Below are 23223 nucleotides of genomic sequence, written 5' to 3' on the forward strand. Positions count from 1 at the left end.
TTTCCAAGAGAACAAAACCTCCATCTGTGAGATAAAAGCAATGAACTGCAGAATCTGGCACAGTCCAGCACCCTGGGTTGTTGCATCTCTCCAGGGGGTTAATTTAGATCCCCATACACAGATTTTTTTCATGCCAAAGAGCTGCTCTCTGGTCAAAGGAGCTGCTTTCTCAAATAAAATTTCTCTCCCATCCCTCGCCCAGTCTCAGTTTCTCACCATCCTCCCTGCTTGTCTCTCCTTCTGTTTGTCACCACCAACTCACCACCCCTTCCCTTGCAGTTGTGTCCCACAGGAGAGCAGATGTGGCAGCTCCTAGGACAGGTCCTGTGCAATCCCTGTGCCTTGGCCTGTGGCACAACTTTGCCTTCTTTTCTGTAGTGGATGTAGGGACAGAGCATAGAAACAGCTCCTTTTTCAACACTCGTATATCACAAACTTGAGCACAGGTATATTGTAGATAGAAACTGATTTGCTAAGGTTAAAGTAAATCACGTGAAGGATTCTCCATCTACTACACAAGATCCATGCCAAGCTGCTCAACAATTCTGCTTTTGTCAAAACAGAGGGCAGCACACTGACATACCAAATGGAATTGAATTTCCCTTGCTGGACCCTCAAACACACAAGTGACAGTTCCTCAGAGGAGCTTGCACACTCCTTGCACACGACTGCCCCACACCCAGCCCAAGGGCTGGCTCGTGTCCCCTGCATGTGCCACCAGCACACCAGGGACACTCATCAGCTCCTTGCTCACAGGCTGAGCTGGCTGAGGACATTTCCTTTGCTTGGAACAACAGGAGGACTTGGCAGCATTAGGTTTGCAGTTGGATTTGACGTTAAACGTCTTTTCCAGCCTTAACAGTTCTGTGATTGTCAGATCAGCATCAAAGGAGGAATCCCTGGATTTGTTTTCCTGCTGAACAGATCCTGTCAGGCCAAACACAGCTGGGTCACATCTCACTGCTGGAGAGCGATTTCTTCTCTTCCTGCCTGCTCAGGGGGTAGGAGTCTCTAAGCTCTTTGCTTTCCTGAACCTCCACTCTGTTCCTCTTGGCCATGATCCTGTTGATTTCCATGAAGGTTTTATTCTTGGTCTCAGGAACGATGAAGAAGATGTAAAGCACGGTGGCGACGCAGATGGCACAGAAGATGAGGAAGCTGTAGGGCCCCAGCCCAGCCTAGGGCAGTGAGAGGAGAGAGCAGGGCTCAGGGAACATTCCAGCTGGGAATACCTGCTCAGGCCCTGCTGCACCTGCCCTGCCTGTGGAAATGCTGCCACGGTGAGGTGCTCGTGTTTTAACCTGAACCACTCAAAGCTGGGGACGTTTTAGATTCTGGCTTCTCAAACCAGCACCAGGGCTTCATTGGAAACTTCTGGGAAAGGAGGCTGAGAGCCTGCTCTGTAACTCAAACAGAACTCAGCAGCTGCCTCTGCCCAGGGTAAAGTCAGGGACTGCAGCAGTTTATGGTCACTGCTGCTGGGGGCTCTTTAACTGGACATCCAGACTGCAGAACCTAAAATTGTCCCTTCAAGGCACATCCTGCAGTGGAAAATGGGGAATTTGCCATCTTTTCCAAGCTCCTGAGCTCAGGATGAGACCTGGCAATCAAACTGCTTTCTTTTAAAGCCTGTGCAACAGGCAGGTGTGATGAGAAAATGCTGAGAAACATCAGTCTCCTGCCCATGACACATCCCACACAGGGGATTTGGGAACCAGCAAATGCATTCACTCTCCTCAAAGCCTCTCTGCAAGAACACAGGGGTGAAGAGGCCCAAGTCCTGCCCTGGGCTGGGTTCTTACCTCCATGTAGAGGAACAGCAGCCCCACGGTGAAGTTGCTGAGCCAGTGCACAGAGCCCCCCACCATGAACGCCGCGGGCCGGGACGACTGCAGGAACATCTCCGTGATCATCACAGCAGGAATGGGACCTGCAGGGCAGCTGCAGCTGAGCAAACCCCAGAGGCAATCCCCCCTCGCCCTGAATTCCTGATTAGACTGCTCATCTCAGTGGCAGACAGTGGTTTCAAGTATCAGCAAATCAAACAAGGATTGAGGTATGGTGAGGTAGGACATCCAGGACACAGTGCAATTTAAAGGAAAAAACGGGGCAACTAAATGGCTTGCACAGGGCATGGCCATACAGAGATGAAATTCAGCCTCCCTGGATGAGCTCCACAAAGGTTTTGGTTGGAAAATGAAGACAGCACCTGTGGGCACTTACTGGGTCCGATGGCATGTCCAATGATGTAGGCAATGACACAGACTATGCTGAGGTAGGACATCCAGGACACAGTGCTCTGGGAGGATTGAAGCACAGGTTAGGGGTGTCTGAACCTCACCTGCACATTCAGAGCACTGCTCACAGTGAGATCTGAGGGCATTCCAGGGCAGTGTCACCCCTCAGTGCCACAATCAGGCACAGAGGGCACAGCCTGGCTCTGACCCTTGCTGCCACAGGGACCCTGGTGCAGCAGGAACAGGGAACATCCTGGGGAGCATCCAGGCAAGCAGCATCACAGCCTTTCTTTAAGGCAGACAGGCAAGCACAGAGACTTTCATGCTGTCCCCTCCTCCCAGGGTGTGGAAGCAACCCCAAAATATTCCAATGGCCTGGAAAGTCCAGAAACCATGGGAGGGACCAGCTGAGCCTTTCATGCATACCTGGAGGTTGAGGGCCAGAGTTAGGAGTGCACAGGAGGCAGAGCACAGCACGAAGCCAGCCAGGAGAAGGATCCTCCTCCCCAGGGATTCCACGATGAAAACCTGGAAGAGCCAGGAGAGGAGAGAGGGGCAGACACCAAGGGCTCAGCAATTGCTGCAGATGTTTTTGTCCAAGGGGCACCACAGGGCGTCTGTCATGGAAAACACCTCCCAGAGTGTGCAAATAACACTCTAGCGGAAGGTTTGTGGGATGAGATGACCTCTAAGGTCCCTTCCAACCCAAACCATTCTGTGACTGCAGGATTCCACCAGCACAACCTAATTTAAACAGGGCCAGGGGAGAGCTCAGACAGCCCCAGCACAAACTTACAGCCAGCAGAGTCATGACCACGTTGATGGCACCTATTGACACAGTGACATACTGGATGCTGCTGCTGTGCACCCCTGCTGACTCGAAGATCCTGTCTGCATAGTAGAAAACCTGCAGCAGAACCACAGCCCAGTTACTCCATGGCCCATGGGGATCCCCCCTGGGCTGCTTTAAACCCTGGCACTGGTGCACAGAAGCGCCAGGATGGAATCTGCCCAACTCTGGAGACACTGGCTGGGATCTGGGCACAAGCACTTTGCTCTAGAAACACTCCAGGGATCATTAACAGGGCACTGACCCTGCGCCTTGGATTTGGAACTGGCCAGGCCTGACCCAGCCCTGTGTGACACTGGGCATGTCCTGGCTGAAGGGGCACCCCCAGGTGTGTGCCCTGTGCCAGCACTGCCCCAGCCCCTCTGAGTTCCAGCCCCTGTTTGTGACCCCAGCCCCTGTTTGTGCCCCCAGCCCCTCTGAGGTTCCAGCCCCTGTTTGTGTCCCCAGCCCCTGTTTGTGTCCCCAGCCCCTCTGAGTTCCAGCCCCTCTGAGGTTCCAGCCCCTGTTTGTGCCCCCAGCCCCTCTGAGTTCCAGCCCCTGTTTGTGCCCCCAGCCTCCCCCACTCACCCCGTTGACCCCCGAGAGCTGCTGCCCTGCCATCATGACGATGATGGAGATGAGCTGCCACCTGAGGCCCCTGAAGGTGAACAGGCTGAGCACAGAGAACTGCCCCTCCTCCTTCTCTGAGAGGTTCTCCTGGTACATCTCCTGAATCTCATCATCCACGTCCTGCCGGCCCCTCAGCCTCTGCAGAGCTGGTGGGGAGAGCACAGGGAGCTGGGAGCCCCAGGACAGCAGAGCTGCTCCTGCTGCAGAGCAGCACAGAGCAGGGGGTGGCCCTGGGCAGCCGTGGTGGGCACCGGGGCATCCACGCCCCCAGGGAAAGGAGCAGTGTCCTGAGAGTTCAGGAGCACAGCATGGAGAATTTCCCACCCTCGAGCTGCTGCCAGCCTGTCCCACAGCCAGAGCCGGGGCAGGAGGGGCAGGATGGGGCCGTACCTCGCCGTGCCTGCTCCTCGGTGCCCTTTTGGATGAGCAGGTGCCTGGGGCTCTCGGGGAAGAAGGGCAGTGTCAGGAGCTGCAGCAGGGACGGGATCCCAGTGAGCCCCAGCAGCACAGGCCACCCTGCAGCAAGGTCACAGCACTGGGTCAGCTGAGGGAAATCCTCCCCCTGGGCAGCCCTGGACAGGCCCTGGGCCACAGCTTTACCTTCAGCATTCCCAAGGATGCTGTGGAGCCCAAGGATCTGAGCTGCGAGGATGCCGATGGTGATGAAGAGCTGTGGCACCACCCCAACAGCTCCTCTCAGGTTTTTGGGGGACATTTCTCCAAGGAACATGGGAACCACATTGGAAGCCAGCCCTAGAAGTTAAGAGAGCAGTGTTAGACGTGCAGCTCAGCCTTCAGCAAGCTGCTGATTGCCCATGGGCAACAAAAGAGATTCCTGATGAACCACAGGGTGCACAGAAACTTCACACCCAAACCCTTCTGCCTTGAGTGTCTGGGTTATCAGCTCTGGGCAGCAAAGCACTTTTGGAGTCTGCCAGGATTAGCTGGAGCCTGCCTTGCCTGCAGAGCCAGCAGATGATTTGGGGGTGTCTTGCTTTGAGTGCTCAGTGTTCATCCCCCTGAATGCAGCTTTGCCCAGCAGGCTCCGCCAGGAACAGCACAAGACACACAAAGAAAAACTGTGCTGCTCCAGGTTTGGAAACTAACCCCAAATACAAGAGAGGAACTTTTTGCTTCCTCTAAACCAAGAAGAGAAATCAGGATCCAAACGCGCTGATGTGAAAGTGGAAGGAAATGACTTTGTGTTGGCTTTTAGAACTTCCCTGCTTGGTGAGGCTGTGCTGGCCTGTGATGTCTTGCAGGTGGCTTGCTGGAATGGGTATTTATGCTCTAATAAGGGCAGCAGGGACACAGGTTATTTTTAGGAACATTCTAGGGCTGCCCACAGTGACCCCAGCGAGCTGCCAGCTCCTGTGCTGTCAATCCTGGCAGCTCCCAAGCTCCTGGAATCAAATGACCACAGGGAACTCTTTATCTGACATTTCTAGAGCCCCCGGGCTTCAGGAGCCAAAGGTGGCCAGGCTGATATTTGAAAGCTGAAAGGCCTAAAAGGCACAGAAACCAGAGCCACCAGTGCCAGGGGGTGCCAGCCCTGCATCCTCCCAGGTCCTCCCCAGGCACAGCAGCCCCAGTTCAGGCCAGGCCAGCCTGAGAAGGACAAGCCAGGGCAGCCAGGCTGGATTTGCTTGGGTTATAAATAACTGCAGGGAGGGATCACATTTAACAAGACCCTTAGCATTTATCCCAAGCTCCAGTGCTGAGGGCAGCTGCCAGGTTTAAGGGAGTCAAAAGCCAAGGTAAAACCATTGGGTTACAAAAAATGGAAAACAAGAAACTGGCTCAGGAAAGCAACATGATGTGTACATGCAGCAATTGGCCAGCTAAGGCAGGAAATTTGTTTTCACAAGCTAGCCCAGCTCATTAACAAACCATGGGGTGTGCCAGTCTCACCAGCCCAAAGCCAATTAATTGAGCCTAAATGCTCTTAGGACCCTTATAGCCCTGGCTGAGCTCGGGGTACCCAGCATGGTTCTGGTCTGTTCCTGAGCTCCAACACGGCCACTCACAGCAGGAACACACAGATATCCTTGGCTTCCCTCTCCCTCTGCAGGAGATCCAGTGGCTCTGAGCCCTTTGCTCTCCCTTTTAACATTTCTGCTGCAGGAAGAACAGTCAGTTCCAGGACTGGATTATTGGATCTGGCAATGCTTTTGATGGATTATTCTGGTTATGTTAAAAAGGAAAGAAGCAGACTATCTGCTTCAAGTTGTCTGGGAAAACAGATTATCCTCAGCAGGCTTTGAGCTGCAGTGCCCAGCAGATGTTTATTGCTGCATTTACAGACACACATCTCCTCCCTGCAGCTTCAGTCCCAGTCCCAGGGCCATTATCTCCCAAAGATCTTCAGTAGTTCTGCACCAGGCTAAAGCACAGCCTTGTCGTGCAGATTCCAAAGCGTGATACCTGTGAGAGCACCTGCTGGGAGAATAAAGCACCTTTACACAGCCAAGGAAATATTTATTGCTCTCCCTTTACCATCCACTTACCAGCAAATATTCCCATGAGAACACGGGAAAGGATGATTACTTCAAAGGTTTTTGCCAGCTCTGAGGTTCCCATGAGGATTGCAGCAGCGATGGAAAAGAGGTTGTTTATCAGCAAAGTGCCCTTTCTGCAAAGGAACAGCAGAACAGAAGATTCAGCTGGGCTTTGCTAAGTTGCAGAAAGATCCCCTCTGTCCAAAACTCAAATTAATCATCATGCCAAACACTGATCAAGGAGGAAATGGCAATTGCCACATTTTCCCTGCAGGCAATGAAGGCTCCCAGAACAAAGTGAAGTTTCTCAGGAAACCTGAGCAGCAGAACCTGGGCCTGATCTGAGACCCCAGGACTTTCTTTCCCCAGTGGCTCAGTGCCCAGCCCATACCAGAACCCCATAAATCCCTTCCCACTGGGGACACAACCCTTGGGGCTGGGCCCAGCTGCCCTCCCTCATCCCACCTGCTTCAGCCCCAAGGTGTGGGAGGGAATTTCAGGCAGCTGAAGGGCTGGGCAAGGTGGAGTCCCCACGAGCTCAATGTTATCTGCTCCCAAAGGAGGGCAGGGCCTCTCACCCACCTGCCACAGTTATTGACCATGGGCCACACCAGCAGTGACCCAAAGAGGCCACCCAGAGGGAACATGGACACAGTGAGAGACCAGAGCAGGGTCTGGAAGCCCCTGTCCATGGGCACCCCTGTCCTCTCCAGGTAGGTTCTGTTGTAGAAGTCCTGCATGTACTGGAAGGAAGCACAAAGCAGATTTGGCACAGGGGTACAATTCCTGTGCTGCAAGGGTTAGATAACAACAGCTCAGAGCCATAAAGCTCTGCCATAAAACTCGGCCATAAAACAACTGTCCTGAGCAAAAATGGGATGGCTGGGCTGGGAAATGAATGCAGGGAGGGATGGAGGAGCCTGGGGAGGAGGAGGAGGAGGAGGATGAAGAGCCTGTGTTCCTGCAGGCTGTCCTGCCCTTCGGGATGTGCCTGGTTCCCAGAGCTGTGTCCCAGGCACAGAGAGAGGACAAGCCCCCCCAGAAACGCCCAGAAATAATGAATTTAATTGCCATAACCCCAGCCCTGCCTGGCTCTGCCCTCACCCCACTCACCGGGGCAGGAGAGTTGATCACAGACACGTTGTAGCCATACTGGAAGGAAGAGCCAAAGGCAGAAATCAGAGCCACCAGGGCCAGGGGAAGTGTCATTTTCTGCAGAGGGAGAGAAAAATACCATCAACACCACCCTGGGAGCGGGTCTGGCTCTTAGGCATTAATAACATTCAGTAAAAACACAGAAATACACAAAGTCTTGCTTTCTGTGTTTTCCCCTTCATTTTGCTGCATCTGAAAGCCCAATGGGTTGTTTCCATTACAACTCATTTTGTTCTGCTTGATATGCCCACAGTCATTAGAGCAATTCACTCTGCTTTGCTGGTATTGATGAATCATTTAGATGATTAATTTTTTTTTCAAGTTACCATTCTTAAAACACCACCCTGCAGGGAAAAAGGTTGTATGCAATTATTCTTTCCAATGTGCAAATTGGGCAGTGCAATAACGCAGGATATTGGCACAGGAAAGCTTTAAAAAGAAGTGATTTTTGCATTAAGCGACCAAATCCCTTTCCTGTTCGTTTTTTCTTCCCCTGCGTTTTGGGATAGAGCTATTTATGGATCTCACTGCTTGCCAATGAAGCCAATTAGAACTCAGCCAGGCAGCACCCAGGGCTTGGCTGAGGGGGACAGGAGCTGCACTTTGCACTGGGACAGAGGGGGGAATTGCCATCTGGAGCAGGATCAGCCCCCGTTGTGGGCACACATTCCCCAGGCTCACAAACAACCAGAGCAATTCTCTTTTCCCAGCAGTTTAGCTGCAGTTCAGCCCCCGGGCTGTGTTGACAGAGCTGGGCTGTTGGGGTTTTGTTTGGCTGGGTTTTATAGCTCACTAATGCATTTCACTGCTGCTACATCAATAAAGGCATTTTTCATTTTAATCTCGTTTGCTGCCACCCTCACCAGCCTTAATGGCCTTAATGGCTGCGAGGGTTTTTTGTCCCAGCACTCAGCCCAGGTCCCACACGAGTTCTCTGTCACTTCCCTAATTGAACATTTGTCCAAAGAGCTGCTGGTGCTTCCTTCTGTTCCTCAGCATCCCTGGCAGCTCAGCTCCAGGGACCTGCGGAGTTTAAGGTGTCACAGGAGATCAAAATCCGAGTCTGTCTCAGCCTGGAAGGAAGCTCAGGCTTCCAGGTCCGTTTTCTGGGAGGAGGCTGCTGACATTCTCTCATTGGTGAAGAAAAGCAGCTGCCTTGCTCTCATTAACCAAACCCCAGGAGCTCACCAGAGCCACTGGTGTAAATTATTGACATCCAGCACTTCCAAGAAAACCTCTGGCATTCCCCAGCAGGGCTTTGTGCAAGGCTCCCCAGACACTGCTGGGAAAGGCAGCCCCGTCCAGAAGCACCTGCAGCCTAAAACTGATTGGAAAATAGGAAAGAAAACTCACACACAGAAGGGGAAAGTCCCACAGAAGGAGGAATTCCCCCAGGAGGAAAAGTCCCTGAGAAGTTATGGGGTGGGAGAGCTGCAGACAATCGCTCAGTGCAACACTGCTCAAACCTCTCAGCCCAAAAGATGATCCTTTCCTCTCTTCACAGGTCCCCCCGGGTGCCCAGGGCCTGTCCTGTGGGTCCCTGGAGGCAGGCAGGCACCGTACTCACCCCCCTGGCACCCCGGGTGCCCTCGGAGCTGTCCTGCTTCCCTCCTTTCATGCTGCTGTGTGGATCACAGACGCTGAGCACAGCTTCTCCCAGGGGGCACAGGACTGCCCTGCACAGAGAAACCCCTCCTGTGACTCTCCCAAACACTTCCAAGCACTGCCAGGCTCTGCCAGCCAGGGTAAGGCTGTGGTTGATCATCCCCTTCCCCTGCCTGACTCTCCCATGGCTGCAATTCCATTTTCTCCCAGCTCTGTCACCAGTGACAGATGTTCTTCCACCAGCTGCTGCCTCAAACAGAGGTGGTGCCAATGAGAGGGGCACAGGCTCAGACTTTCCCCAAAGCTGGTACCATGAGCCCCCATATCCAGGCACATGGACAAGCAGAGTCCATGGAGCTGCAGCTGCTGGGCAGCTGGGGGGGCACAGCCAGAGGTGCTCCCCATCAATTGTGGCATCAGGGAGCACAGGGGGCCTGTCCTGAGCCACGGCACTGCAGCTGAACCCCGCCAAGCCCCTGCAGACAGACTGCTCAGATCTGCCCCAAAGTGCTGCTCCCTGTCCTACCTTGCAGGGCCCAGCTGGCTCAGGCGCCCCCGCAGCCCCCGGGGCTCATCCTCCCAGAGCTGGGCCTGTGGCTGTGTCCTCCAGAGCCCTGCAGCTCCTCTCCCTCTCCAGGCAGGAGCTGCCCCCGTGCTGCTGGCTCTCCTCTGTTGTGGGACGGCTTCAGAGCCCCGAGCCCGGTTAATCATCCACTACAACTCCAGAGTTTATCAGAGAAACGTTCACAGGCATCCCCAGCCGCAGGATAAACCAGAACAAAACCTGCTGTTTTACTGCTCCGTCTGTTTTTATTGGCCAGCTCAGAAAAGGCATCTCTTGAGCAACACCTCCTCGGTTCCACGTGCCCTGCACAGCTCCTGGCTGGCTGCAGCATCCCCTGCTCCTCGTGGCAGCAGCGTGCCCGGGCAGGGAGAGGGGCAGAGCCCTGCTGCTCTCAGTCTGGACGAGTTCCGTCCCCACACTCGCTGCATTTTCTCTTTGCTTGCATTTCTTTTCAGTGAAGAGCCCGAAGTTGCTGTTCCCAGGTGTCCTGGTGGGGATCAGGCTCCGGTGTCCCAGCCCACAGCTCACTCAGCAGCTCCTGCTGTCCTCACCTTTACAGATCTTCAGCCAGGAGGGAAAATTCTGCCCCAGAGTTGGGGAAACTGCAAAGAGGGCAAATTTCCAGTCCTTCAAAGGCAGCATCACCCCCTAGGAGCTCTTGGCAGCTGCTCTGATACTCAGTAAATACAGGGAAGGAGAATTCTCTATCATGGTCTTTAAACTCTGTTGCTGAACTTGAAGAAACAATCTTGAAACATGCAGGAATCAAAGAGATCACATATGTTTGTCATCAGAACCCCTTCATCAGAGTAAATATTTCCTTATGGCAGCAGAACAGTTGGAATATTTTCTGAACACAGCAGGAGTGTGGCAGCAACATCTCTGTGGTTGTAATTGGCACGGGGATGATCCTGGAGGAGGTTGGTGAAGGGAGACAGGACAGTAAATCAGCTCCTTGGGTTTTCAAGGCAGCTGCAGGGCTGTGGCATCTCCAGCAGCTGGGATCCTGTTGGACTTGGCAAGGACAGGGCCAGGAACGAGCAAGGAGCTGATTTTACAGGCATTTACAAGCACGTTTTCCATCTCAGCTGCAGCACATCCCAAGGTTTCACATCTGCTCCCCACCCCAGAGCCTCTGTGCCTGGAGATGTTCACTGCACTGCATGACTCCCCTGCCCTCACCCAGCTCCTGGTGTGCAGGGATTTATTTACCCTCACCTAACGATTTATTTACCCTCACCTAACAATTTATTTACCCTCACCTAATGATCCATGCTCGAGGCTGGGTCCTATGAAACTCTGATATCTTTGGGGGGGAAAAAAAAATGATTAAGAGGACAAACTTGGTTTTCAGGACAGTAAATGTGCTGGAGAAGGGCAGTGGTGGGCTCTAAGATGTGATGTTTGGGCAGGAGCTGGCAGCCAGCCCTGCTGCAGCGTGCTCATTGCAATGCCCACCCTGAGGAGACACCCCACAGAATACATCCACCAGTGACACCTCCTCACCTGCATTTTGGGAAGGAACTGCATGCTCAGGCAGGGATAATTCAACATCCTGGGCCCCTGAGCTACAACCTTAGGCGAAACAAGGATTTCAGAAATTCATGATCTGCCTGAAAACAAGTCATGCACAGACCCTGCTTTACCAGCTGTCCAAATGGCTTCCAGTCCAACAGGGAGAGGGAGATTTGATGCCCAGCAAGAGGAAAGGGCTGGATCCAGGAGGGCTCTGCAGGGAACAGCAGCAGAGCTGGGCTCTGGAACCAGAACCAGAGCAGATCCTGGTTGTGCTGCACAAATGCAACGCTGGGCAGTGTCCTGGTAAAGAAACTGACCTTTATTTTGTAAAACTCGGAGAAAATACTTAAAAAAAACACAAGCAAAGAGCTGTGAATGAGGTAAAACATTATCTGCAAATGGCACACACAGCCCCAGCCCCTGCCCAGTGTGATCCAGCAGTCCCAAGGCACAGACAAAGCCCAGGAGCTGAGCTCCGGGCCAGGCACTGCCCTGCTGGAGCCTGGGGCACATCCCCAATCCCTGGGGACCTGCAGGGCTCTGATTCCCTCGGGAGAGCCCCAAAAACCCCAAAAACCCCAATGGTGACAGCCCCTAAACACCAGAGAGGAGGGATCAGCGTCCAGAGGCACCATCCAGCAGCACCACAAAGTGAACATTGTCCTGTCCCAGTCCGAGTGCAGAGCAGAGCCAGGCTGGGGCTCTCACCTCCACTGAGGGCCGTGCCCAGGACAGTCCTTCCAGCAGCTCCTGGAGCCTCCTGGCTGGGGTTTGTCCACCTCAGAACTCACCACATCAGCCTGGGCAGGCAGCAAACGACAGACCCCGACCAAGGGTTCAGCTTCCCGGAGGGAAGGAGGGGAGACAAACAGGAGCGCAGCGCGTTCCAGGGGATCCCGACACAGCCCAGCAGCTCCGGGACCTGCCCGGGGCTCAGCCTCTCCAGCGCCGCTTTCCCCGGGCTGCAGCTCCCTCTGTGGGGCTGTCACAGCAGCCGGCACCTGCAGGGACAGGGACAGGACAGGGACAGAACAGTGAGAGCCACCCCAGGGACAAGGACAGAACAGTGACAGTCACTGCAGGGCACCTGCAGGGACAGGGACAGGACAGGGACAGAACAGTGACAGTGACAGTCACTGCAGGGCTGTGCCAGCACCCTGCACCTGCAGGGACAGGGACAGGACAGGGACAGAACAGTGAGAGCCACCCCAGGAACAGGGACAGAACAGTGACAGTCACTGCAGGGCACCTGCAGGGACAGGGACAGGACAGGGACAGAACAGTGAGAGCCACCCCAGGGACAGGGACAGAACAGTGACAGCCACACCAGGAACAGGGACAGTCACTGCAGGGACAGGGACAGGACAGTGACAGTCACTGCAGGGACAGGGACAGAACAGTGACAGAACAGTGACAGCCACACCAGGAACAGGGACAGTCACTGCAGGGACAGGGACAGAACAGTGACAGTCACTGCAGGGCTGTGCCAGCACCCTGCACCTGCAGGGACAGGGACAGGACGGTGACAGAACAGTGAGAGCCACCCCAGGAACAGGGACAGGGACAGAACAGTGACAGTCACCCCAGGGACAGTGACAGTCACTGAAGGGCTGTGCCACCACCCCAGGGACAGTGACAGGACAGTGACAGTCACTCTGTGGGGCTCTGCCACCATCCTGCAGGGACAGTGGCAGTCACACCCCCCAGCTGGAAATGTGACCCTGGCCCATTCCTCCCAAAGCATTTCTCAGAGCTCTGTAATGGAAAAAGGCAAACTGAGGGCATGGAATCTGTTTTGATTCTTTTTGGTGTTGTTTTTTCTGCTGTTTTGTTTTCCCTTAAGCCAAGCTGGTGACAATTCTTTCTCTCTTCAGGGCTGGCTCCAAAAAAACTGAACACAGCACGATACTAAGTTCTCATAAAATTTAAACACTTCTACCTTTCTGCAAGAAGTGAAACACATCTCCTCTTTGCAAGCCTTGTGGGACTCGCAGGAGGTTGAGCTATCAAGGTTGCTATTTAGCTTTCAGAAGTTTTTAAAAGGAGAAAAAACAACTCTTGGAGTCATCTATGGCACAGATGAGAAGCTTCCATCTGCCTCCCAGAGACTCCAGGGAGGCTGAGGAGCAGAGCCATCCAGCAGCCCCATCAAACAGGCTCAGGGGTGTTTACACAGCCTGTGCCCATCAGGGTTTCAATGTACTGATGTATTTATGAAGTGAATGCCAAGGCTTCAGGGGAGAGCAGGAGCCACCTCTGCCCACAGAGGCATCCCCTTGTGGGGAGAACTGGGGGCACCAAACATCTGATCTGATGGAATGTGTGTGCACGTGGCATTTCCCATTAAAAACAGCCCCCAACTCCTCTCCAGCTCTGCCTGGTGCCCCGTTCCTGTGGGCCAGACAGCCCTGCAGCTCCGTTCCTCCTTCCATCCTCCCTGCAGCTCCGTTCCTCCTTCCACCCTCCTTCCACAGACCCGGGGAGCAGCCCAGGGGGAAGGGAGCTGAGCAGCTCTGTAAAGGGTTTGGGGGCTGCAGAGTCAGACAAGGAACCCCAGAGCAGCAGCAGCAGCAGAACCCCCTGGGACTGCTCCCTGTACCTGTCCCTGTGCCCTGTCCCTGCTCCCTGTCCCTTGTCCCTGCTCCCTGTGCCCTGTCCCTGCTCCCACCCCTCCCATGGGAGCACGGGCAGGGCAGGAGGGGGAAAGGCTCTGGAATTACCATGGGAGGAGGAAAAGCTCTGGAATTACCATGGGAGGAGGAAAGGCTCACACTGGAATTACCATGGGAGGAGGAAAGGCTCACACTGGAATTACCATGGGAGGAGGAAAAGCTTTGGAATTACCATGGGAGGAGGAAAAGCTTTGGAATTACCATGGGAGGAGGAAAAGCTCTGGAATTACCATGGGAGGAGGAAAAGCTTTGGAATTACCATGGGAGGAGGAAAAGCTTTGGAATTACCATGGGAGGAGGAAAAGCTCTGGAATTACCATGGGAGGAGGAAAAGCTTTGGAATTACCATGGGAGGAGGAAAAGCTTTGGAATTACCATGGGAGGAGGAAAAGCTCTGGAATTACCATGGGAGGAGGAAAAGCTTTGGAATTACCATGGGAGGAGGAAAAGCTTTGGAATTACCATGGGAGGAGGAAAGGCTCACACTGGAATTACCATGGGAGGAGGAAAAGCTTTGGAATTACCATGGGAGGAGGAAAGGCTCACACTGGAATTACCATGGGAGGAGGAAAGGCTCACACTGGAATTACCATGGAGGAGGAATCAGCAGCAGCCAGGGCCAGCTCAGGTGCTGGGCAGCAGCGGCTTCGGCACGTCCAGGTCCTCGTCCTTGTCCCCATCCCGGTGGGTCTGGGGGTGCTGCCAGGAGCTGGGGGGGCCCTGGCCAGGCCAGGGCAGCCCTGCAGAGGGGCTGCAGCAGAGCAGGGCCAGCAGGCGGCCCCGCACTGCCCGGGTGCACAGCACGAACAGGATGCAGTTGGCTCCTCCTTGGAAGGTGTTCCCGATCCCCTGCGAGGGCAGCGCAGCAATCACCAGGGCAGCCCCAGAGAACAGCTCACACCACGCCACAGGGGCACAGCCACCGCCTCTGGGCACGAGGGACTCAGAGAAATGAGGGGTTTTCCCCAAAAATTACCCAAAGGCAGAGCACAGGCTGTTGTGTGCTGGCGCTGGTGTAGGGCAGGCTTTGAGGACAAGCAATTCAGAAAAATGAGGGGTTTTTTCCCAAAAAGCACCCAAAGGCAGAGCACAGGCTGTTGTGTGCTGGCACCGGTGTAGGGCAGGCACAGGCTGAGCCCTGCTGGAGGACAGACAGCACAGCCAAGCCAACATTCCCGCTGTCCATCCCTGGCAGTGCAGCTTTCCTCCGCAGCCACTAGATGCTGCTGGAGCGGCTCCTGCTGCATTGCTGCCTCTGCTGCAGCGCTGCTGCTGCTGCCCGGGCATCACCTGGGGGCAGCAGCTGCTCCTGCAACGCCCGGTGCCACCGAGAGGAGCCACACTGGGGGCACCCGCCCTGCCCTGCCCCGGCCCAGGGATGCATTCCCAGCCAACACTCACGTGCAGCACGACCAGGACGGGGTTCTGCACGGCTGGGGAGTCGCACAGGGTCAGCACGAAGCGCACCGTGCTCCAGATGCGGAGGAAGATGAAGATGAGGGGGATGAGGATCAGCTTCTTGTCCGCCACGCTGGTGCGGGGCCGCAGGGCAGGGGCTGCGGGCAGGATGGGGCGGTACTCGGAGAGGGCAGCGTGCTGCAGGGACAGGGACGGGGACAGGGACAGGACAGGGGTGAGCAGGAGCCTGCAGACGTGGCACAGCCCCAGGGCCCCTGCCCAGAGCCAAGGAACCCTCAGGAGGGGAGCAGGGCTGCAGTGAAGAGCAGCAGCCACTCTCTGCCTTTGGGGACAGTGACATTGCTGCTGAAGGCAAGCAGGGACAGCTCCCTGTGCTGCTCTGATCCCGAGGTGACAACGGGGCCAGCCACCCCCAGCACTGCCCCCAGCCCTGGGGAGGGACAGCAGCGTGCCCAGCACTGCCCCCAGCCCTGGAGAGGGACAGGAGGGACAGCAGCGTGTCCAGCCCTGTCCCCAGCCCTGTCCCCAGCCCTGCTCAGGGACAGCAGCGTGTCCAGCCCTGTCCCCAGCCCTGTCCCCAGCCCTGCTCAGGGACAGCAGCGTGCCCAGCAGTCCTGGCAGAGGCAGGAGCCGGGTCAGGTTTCCAGCAGGTCACGCTGCTATCTGTGCCCAGGCTGGGACACCGTGTCCTGCCTGCTGCACGCCAGGTGATGCTGACAGGCACCAGCAAACCCCCCCAGCTCTGCTTCCCTTCCCTTCCCTTCCCTTCCCTTCCCTTCCCTTCCCTTCCCTTCCCTTCCCTTCCCTTCCCTTCCCTTCCCTTCCCTTCCCTTCCCTTCCCTTCCCTTCCCTTCCCTCAGGGCTGCTGAAAATCACCTCGTTCTTCCAAATCATCTGCAGGATCCTGCCCTAACCAGGGCTGGGCTCATCCCCACCACCACCACCACAGCTGCACCCCAAGCAGAGGCAGAATTTCCAGAAGGACACCTACCCACACATGGGGCTTTTTCCCCTAACCCAGCCGAGAGAAAAAGAATCTCTGGGTGCAGCTCCCTCTGCCACTGTGATCTGGATTTGTGTGCTATGCAAATGCTGCCCTAGATGCATGGATTCTGTGTGTTCTCAAGGAACAGAACAACTGAACTCTGAATTCCAAACCCTGCCAGGACAGGGAGTCTCCTGTATGGAGCCCAGAGCCATCCAGTGCCTGGACTCCCAAATGCAGCTTTGAGCTGCAGCACAAAATAACATTCACAAACACAAACTATCACTGGAGACACTAAAAGGACTGGGGATTGAGAATTCCAACCTTGGTACAAGTGGAACTGCAGAAAACTGATTAAAGCTGAATTCGTCCTTCACATTCTGTTTCAATTCTTACTGTAGCATTTCCCTCATGAGCATCCCACAACCCCTGCTCGTTTTCAAAGGGCTTTTGCCTTCTGCTCGTGCTGAGTCCCTGTGTGATGGTGCTGCTGGATCTGGGCACTGCTGCTCCCAGGGACATTTCAGTGCTGTGAGGCCCCTCCTGCCTGAACAAGGAGCGAGACGTGCAGAGTGTGGAGGGACAGAACCACCCAGCAAATACTCACAGCCCTGCTAATGTGCTTCCTGATGAGGAGGTAGAGCACCGGCAGGGTGACATAGGCCAGGATCTCCCAGAGCTTTCCTGCCAGCAGCATCCACAGCAGCCGATCCTCGGCGTCCAGGTTGACCCAGCACCAGCCCACGGAGACGTTGGAGGCGTCGTAGCCGATCTTCCTGAGAGCCACAGCAGCCACCGTGATGGCCAGGGGGACACCCCAGCTGGGGGGACACACAGGGAGGGGGCTGAGCCGGGCACCTCCCCAGCTGAGCCCCCACAGCTCAGGAAATGGTGGCAGAGCCGGGCTCTGTCCCACAGACACCTTCTATGGAAAACCCTTCCCTTAGGATTCTTTCTCCTGAGGAGCTGAGAGGCTCAGGAACAAAATGCAAACAATGGTTATCTGCTGCTGTGGGATGCAACAGGTGCATCTGGGATTGGGCTCATGTGGTTGTTTCTAATGAATGGTCAATCACAGCCCAGCTGTCTCGGACTCTCTGTCCAAGACACAAACCTTTGTTATCATTCCTTCTTTTTCTATTCTTAGCCAGCTTTCTGATGAAATCCTTTCTTCTATTCTTTTAGTATAGTTTTAATATAATATATATATCTTAAAATAATAAATCAGCCTTCTGAACCATGGAGTCAGATCCTCGTCTGTTCCCTCAGACCCCTGTGAACACACAGGGACTGTCCCCCAGGCAGGATCCCAGTGCTTATCCCAGCCCAGCAGCAGAGAGGGAAGTGCCAGCAGGTCCTGGGCAGGGAATGATCCAAATCCACTCCTGGGGAGCCTGTGGGAGTGTGAGCCCAGCCCCAGGGCAGAGGGGCAGGGATTGCTGCACTCCTGGCCCTCCCAGGGCAGCAGGACCCATCCCCACCTCCTGCCCTTCCCCACTCCCCCCTGGACACAGGGAGGGGGGATTACACAGGGCCAGGGCACTGTAAAATGTGATTTTCCTGCAGGACACAGCCAGCTGATCCTGAGCTTTCAGAGCACAAGCAGCCAAGTCCCACCTTCCTATTCCAAAGTGAAATTCTGCACTCAAAGAAATCCACAACTTCATTCTGTCGGTGGTGTGTTTGTTTGCTTTGCTTTTAAGTGGAGATGTAGTCAGTATATTGGGAGCAAAAATATGATTTCTGAAGGGTGAAGAGGCAGGGAAAAGTACTGGGAGTAACAGCAAAAAGCTGAGAAAGCAAAGAGGAGCCACATCCATAAAACTTGGAGCTGTGACTTTGGCTTCTCACTTGATGGCAGAGGCAAACACAGGGAAGCATTTAGAAGAAAAATAACTGTGGTGACACACTTGAATGAAGTCACTCAGCAGCTTGGGCTGCCCACAAGAAGCCATGAGGAAGAGCAGAGGAATCCCACCGGCCCAAACAGAAATTCCACCAGAGGAGTGCCCTGCATCCAGCTGAGTGTGGCACCTGCCACCCCAGGGCCACCCCAGCCCAGGCTGGGCTTCCAGCACTGCCCTCCTCTCTGCCAGGTGCACAGAAAACAAATCCATGACGCCTTCCTCTCATACAGCCCTCCTCTGACAGCCTGGAGCGGCTGCAGGGAGCATGGAGAGGATCTTGCCCCCAAAACTCAGACTCCAGACCAGGTAGGCAAAGAGCAGCTGCCTCGAGCAGATTGTCTGGAACCCCACAGCCCAACTGTAGCACCAGAGATAATCCCATGATATTAGATTTCAAAAATACCCCATTTCCTACTCTTAAATAATGTCTGGATTCACCTACTGACAAAATAAACAAATCTAAATGTAAGGCTGTAAAAAACTTTAGAGTCAACTGTGCAGCCCGTGTGGAACATTTTGTCTCAGGGCTCAGCTCAGAACAGGCTATTCCAAGCCAGGGCTGTTATTTAAGGACAGTGGTGCTGCAGGAAGCCCTCCCCACTCTGTTATCAGAGCAGACTTCTAAAAACATCCCAAACGTCACCACCACCACGAAAGTTTCCACACAGTTCAGGAGCCCTTTTGGTGAAACTGGGGATTTCTCAGAAAACAACTGCAAATGCAAAGACATTCCACCCTCAGCACTGCTGCAAGGACTGGGCACTAAGGTAAAGAATTCAAGAGAAATGGCACTTCCTAAAAGAAACCGTGCAAAGGCACAAAGGCAGCAAGAAAAAGGAAGTGAATGGAGAAACTAATTTTACAGGATTTTACAAATAATGATCTCAACAGTGAGCTGAAACTGCAAAAGAATGATGATAAAAGCAGGTGAAATGATGGTGTGTGGATGTAAGGCAGGACAGTGAGCACAGACACAGAGAGGCCACAGGAGGAAACAACTCACCGCTGAGAAAGGGACTTAAAAACCTCCAGGAGAAAACTGGGGAAAGGAAGAACAAAACTGCTGCATGAACAGAAGTTAATCCTCACTGGAATAGCACTCTGGGATCAGATGGACATTTACCACTGACACCAGGCAAAAGGATTACCAAGAGAGGGAAATCAGAGAGGACCTAGGGAGGAATCAGACGTTTCTGTGAAGTTCAGCTCCATTTCAGCAGCTGGAAAGGAGAACTGAGACTGGAGATTCAGTTGTTCTCAGGAGCTCCAAAGTGACAGATTCAGGAGGGCTCCCAAATGTCAGAGCTTTCACTGAACTAGGAGTGGAGGAACTGAATCAGGACAGATCATCACCCAAGGTGTGCGTGAGCACTGAAATAAAAGGGATAACAGAGAGCAGAAATATCCCCCTAAATCCCAAAGAGCAATTCTGTAGCTGGGCTTCTCCACAGCACACCTGGATGCAAACACTGGGAGGGAAGGGAAGGTGAATCCTCCTTCCTGTACAAAGGCTGGAAATCCAACCTGCAAGGCAGACACAGCAGCATTTATTCCTCCAACACAGCTCCTGGTGGTTTATGAATAAAAAAACCCTCCAACCCAGCAGATCTTTGCACAGCCACACCAAAACAAGGCAAGGTGAGGACGCTTCTCATCCAGCAGCGTTCAGCTCAGCTTGCCCTGCTTTTCTGGGGTCAGATTGCCCAATGAGCACATTTTGATTTGTGCTGCACTGCTTTTCCCCCCTGGGGGCTCTCCAAGCAGGTGATTTGCTGTCACCTGCCTGCACAGGTTAGCCAAGGAGCCATCCTGTGGCAGGCAGCTCCTTCTGGGGACAGGAATTTGCAAGGAGGGAAAAATCCTGGGCATCCCAGGCAGGTCCAGGAAGGAGCTCTGAGCACACTTTGTAACCAGAACTCCAAATCTGCCCCAGTCCAATCCTGCAGGAGGCAGCCCAGGAAGGAGTGAGATGAGGAGTAGGGCATGAAAGGAGCCCAGGCACCCCATGGACATGAATAGATATGCATGGTTATAAATGTGTATTTATATATATATATATAAAACATATATTTTAATATATAACATGAATAGATATGCATGATTATAAATGTGTATTTATATATATATATAAAACATATATTTTAATATATAACATGAATAGATATGCATGGTTATAAATGTGTATTTTTATATATATATATAAAACATATATTTTAATATATAACATGAATAGAATATTTTATATATACATGAATATTTTATATATATATATATAAAACATACATTTTAATATATAACTTGAATAGATATGCATGGTTATAAATGTGTGTGTATATATATGTATTTCATATGTTTTAATATACAAGTATGCATATGATATAGATTTTTTTAAAGTGTATTTATGGTTAAAATGATCTGCACAGCCTGATCATTTAATGAAAACCCTTCAAAATATTGTCAGCCATTGGCACCAAAAGCCAAGCAGGAAACAACCCCAAGGTGGGCTCTGCCTGGTCCATTCCTCAGCCCAAGTTTGGATGAACTTCTCTCACAACAAAGGTGATGTTTTCCAGCAGGTGATACCCGACCCTGGGAAATTCAGCAGCAGTGAGGCAGCCTGGCCATTGGCACTGCCAGAACTCACATTCTGCAGCTACCTAAGGGCTCCCAAAGCTGGCTGCAGCCTTGTTTTCAAAGCTCATCTGAGCTCAACAGGTTTAGAACCGAAGCAGAGGCTGCTGCAGCTCTGCAGCCTGGAATTGGTGGATGTGTTCCCACAGGAATCCCTGTGGCACAAACCTGCCTGACGGGTTTGAGCCACGGTGACATCCTGACTTCCCTCAGGAAAATTCCAGGTTCTCCCTTCCAACATGTGTTTAGTCAGCTCCATCACCCAGCACTGGGCCCAGAATTTAATTTCTCGGGTAACTACCGAAGTGCAGGGAAGGAAAGCAGGGTGATGTGTCACGAGGGGATGGGCAGAGAACACGTCCCCACTTGTTTTCTCTGGCTTTTCAGACACATCATAAAGCAGAAACACCTTTAAACACTGGCTCTGCACAGAGCAGGAGGGGTTTGCCAAGCAGAACCTGATCACAGGTGCTCAACAGCCTTTAAATAGAGCAGATGGTGCTGATCAATAGCAAGGACCGAAGATGGCATTTCATTTTCATTGTAAAGAACTGAAAATAAACTGAACAAACCCCCCCGGAGCACCTCTCCCTCCGTGCCGGGGGTAGAGCAATCTCCCTCGCAGGAGTTTTAGTTTCCAGGCAGTGCACAGACTGCAGCCAGCACTGTTTCAGTGCCTCTGTTTCTCTCCACACTTGGTGGCTGACAAGGCTGAGGAGCATTGAACCAGATGGAGAAACTGAAGCACAGACAAAAGCCACGCAGGCAATTAGCAGATGGGAAAATCACAACAAGACCAGATTTGCCTGAGCTCTTTGATGTGCCTGATGGAGCCAGGATGCCCAGGAAGGAGCCAGACTTGGGTTTTACATCCATTAAGCAACACGTGGCTCTTTAGCAGCACCCTGTCCTCACCACAGCTCTCAGAGTGCAACTCTCCTTTGCTGGAGGTGGGAAAACAGAAATTCTGCTGCAGTGCACCTTCCCCCAGCTCCAGCAGCAGCCTGGGGTGCCCAGGGCCCTGTGCAGCCCCCCAGCCCCTCAGCAGCAGCAATTCCAGGGCTGGAGCTCCTCCCTGGCTCACACAGCCCCAAAGCCTCTCTGCCCATCCTCACCTGGACTCAGCTCTGCTGCAACCATCTGCCAAACGATGCTGTTTGAAACTAAAGGTGTCAAATACTTGACTAAGAAACCAAAGAAAATTCTCTACTTGTCCTGAGGGCTTTTTTTTTTTTTTAATTCCCTTTTAAAGCAGATCACTGCTCTTATAATTTATTGCAGAAGCTTGGCAGCACAGGGGACTAAGGGATCACTGTTTTGCTCAGCATGGACGTAGCACATGATTCCACAAGCTCCAATTGCATAATGAAAGCTTTTACTAAACATGATGTGGAAAATCAGCGCCCTAAATAGCAGAAACTGAGACATAAAGCCACACTGTGGACTGGTTTGTCTTGCTTTCAATCAAACATGCCAAAACAACCTTCGGAGCGCTTCCCTAGCAGTTTCATCACTTGTGAGGAGCATTTTCCTGTGAGTGTGGGATTACAGCAGCCTGCCTGGGCAGAGGGGGAGGATCCACACACCAGGCTGACAGGGGAGTTGGGGACCTGTGGAAACAGATCCCAAACACAGAAGCTTGGGCAGCAGCGGGCAGGTATCACAGACACAAGGTTTGTTATATATTATTTCCACAACATCAGAGCAGACTGCAGGGAAAGCAAAGCCAGGATTTCCAGTCACTGGAACTTGCCAGAGATTTTTCTAAGTGACCTTGAACAAAAAAACTTCAACTTTTCCACGTCTCCAACTGCTCACTTGGGAAGGGAAAGGGGGAACAAGCAGGGTTGGTCAGTTTAAAGGCACCAAAATCCCTGTTCAAAAGGAATCTGAGGGGAAGAGGAGGAGAGGGAAAGCGCAGAGAACTCAAGGGACACCCAGCGCAGGCTGGGGGCGCCTGGGGGTCCCAGCACAGCCCACAGCACCCACCTGACGGCGTGGAAGCCCCAGAGCAAGCCCTGGCCCGCGGGGGAGCCCCTGACGATGCTCAGGTACAGGTAGAGGGCGATGGCCATGGTCCAGAAGAAGGAGCTGGTGTTGGCGAAGGTGGACAGGGCTCCCTGCAGGACGCAGTCCCACGAGGTGCCCTGGAAGTCCCTTAGCACGCCGTAGAAGTAGGAGAGGGCGGAGAGCAGGTCGGCCAGGCTCAGGTGCAGCAGCAGCTGCCGCGGGCGCGTCCGCAGCTCCGGCCAGAGCGCCTGGGAGCAGAGCAGGAGCGCCGAGCCCGCGCAGGACAGCGCGCACGACAGCAGCACCGGCACCCGCTCCGCCAGCAGCACCGGCGTGGGCGGCAGCGGGGACGGCATGGCGGGGACAGAACGGGGACAGAACGGGGGGACAGAGCGGGGACAGAACGGGGGGACAGCGGGGACAGAACGGGGACAGAACGGGGGGACAGCGGGGACAGAGCGGGGAGACAGCGGGGACAGAACGGGGAGACAGCGGGGACAGAACGGAGACAGCGGGGACAGAACGGGGACAGAACGGGGGGACAGAGCGGGGACAGAACGGG

At 53.7% G+C, this 23223-nt stretch overlaps 2 protein-coding genes across 2 annotated transcripts; both read right to left on the reverse strand.

Moving 5' to 3' along the window:
• Positions 1-177: 177 nt before the first annotated feature.
• LOC118695004 (solute carrier family 2, facilitated glucose transporter member 5-like) lies at positions 178-12028 on the reverse strand. The gene is made up of 14 exons (XM_036396374.2): positions 11746-12028; positions 9481-11337; positions 8917-9025; positions 7308-7406; positions 6777-6937; positions 6204-6328; positions 4297-4449; positions 4087-4212; positions 3655-3842; positions 3034-3144; positions 2664-2765; positions 2224-2299; positions 1803-1930; positions 178-1178 (listed from the first exon to the last, which is right to left on the reverse strand). The coding sequence occupies exons 2-14, from the start codon at positions 9663-9665 to the stop codon at positions 951-953; spliced, it is 1791 nt and encodes a 596-aa protein (XP_036252267.2). The 5' UTR covers positions 9666-11337; positions 11746-12028; the 3' UTR covers positions 178-950.
• GPR157 (G protein-coupled receptor 157) lies at positions 11336-23017 on the reverse strand. Its single transcript, XM_036396375.2, has 5 exons — positions 22641-23017; positions 16721-16934; positions 15111-15305; positions 14300-14558; positions 11336-12038 (listed from the first exon to the last, which is right to left on the reverse strand). The coding sequence occupies exons 1-4, from the start codon at positions 23015-23017 to the stop codon at positions 14334-14336; spliced, it is 1011 nt and encodes a 336-aa protein (XP_036252268.1). The 3' UTR covers positions 11336-12038; positions 14300-14333.
• Positions 23018-23223: the final 206 nt, after the last annotated feature.

The sequence above is a fragment of the Molothrus ater genome, chromosome 23 (genome assembly GCF_012460135.2).
Source record: "Molothrus ater isolate BHLD 08-10-18 breed brown headed cowbird chromosome 23, BPBGC_Mater_1.1, whole genome shotgun sequence".
Classification (NCBI taxonomy): Eukaryota; Metazoa; Chordata; class Aves; order Passeriformes; family Icteridae; genus Molothrus; species Molothrus ater.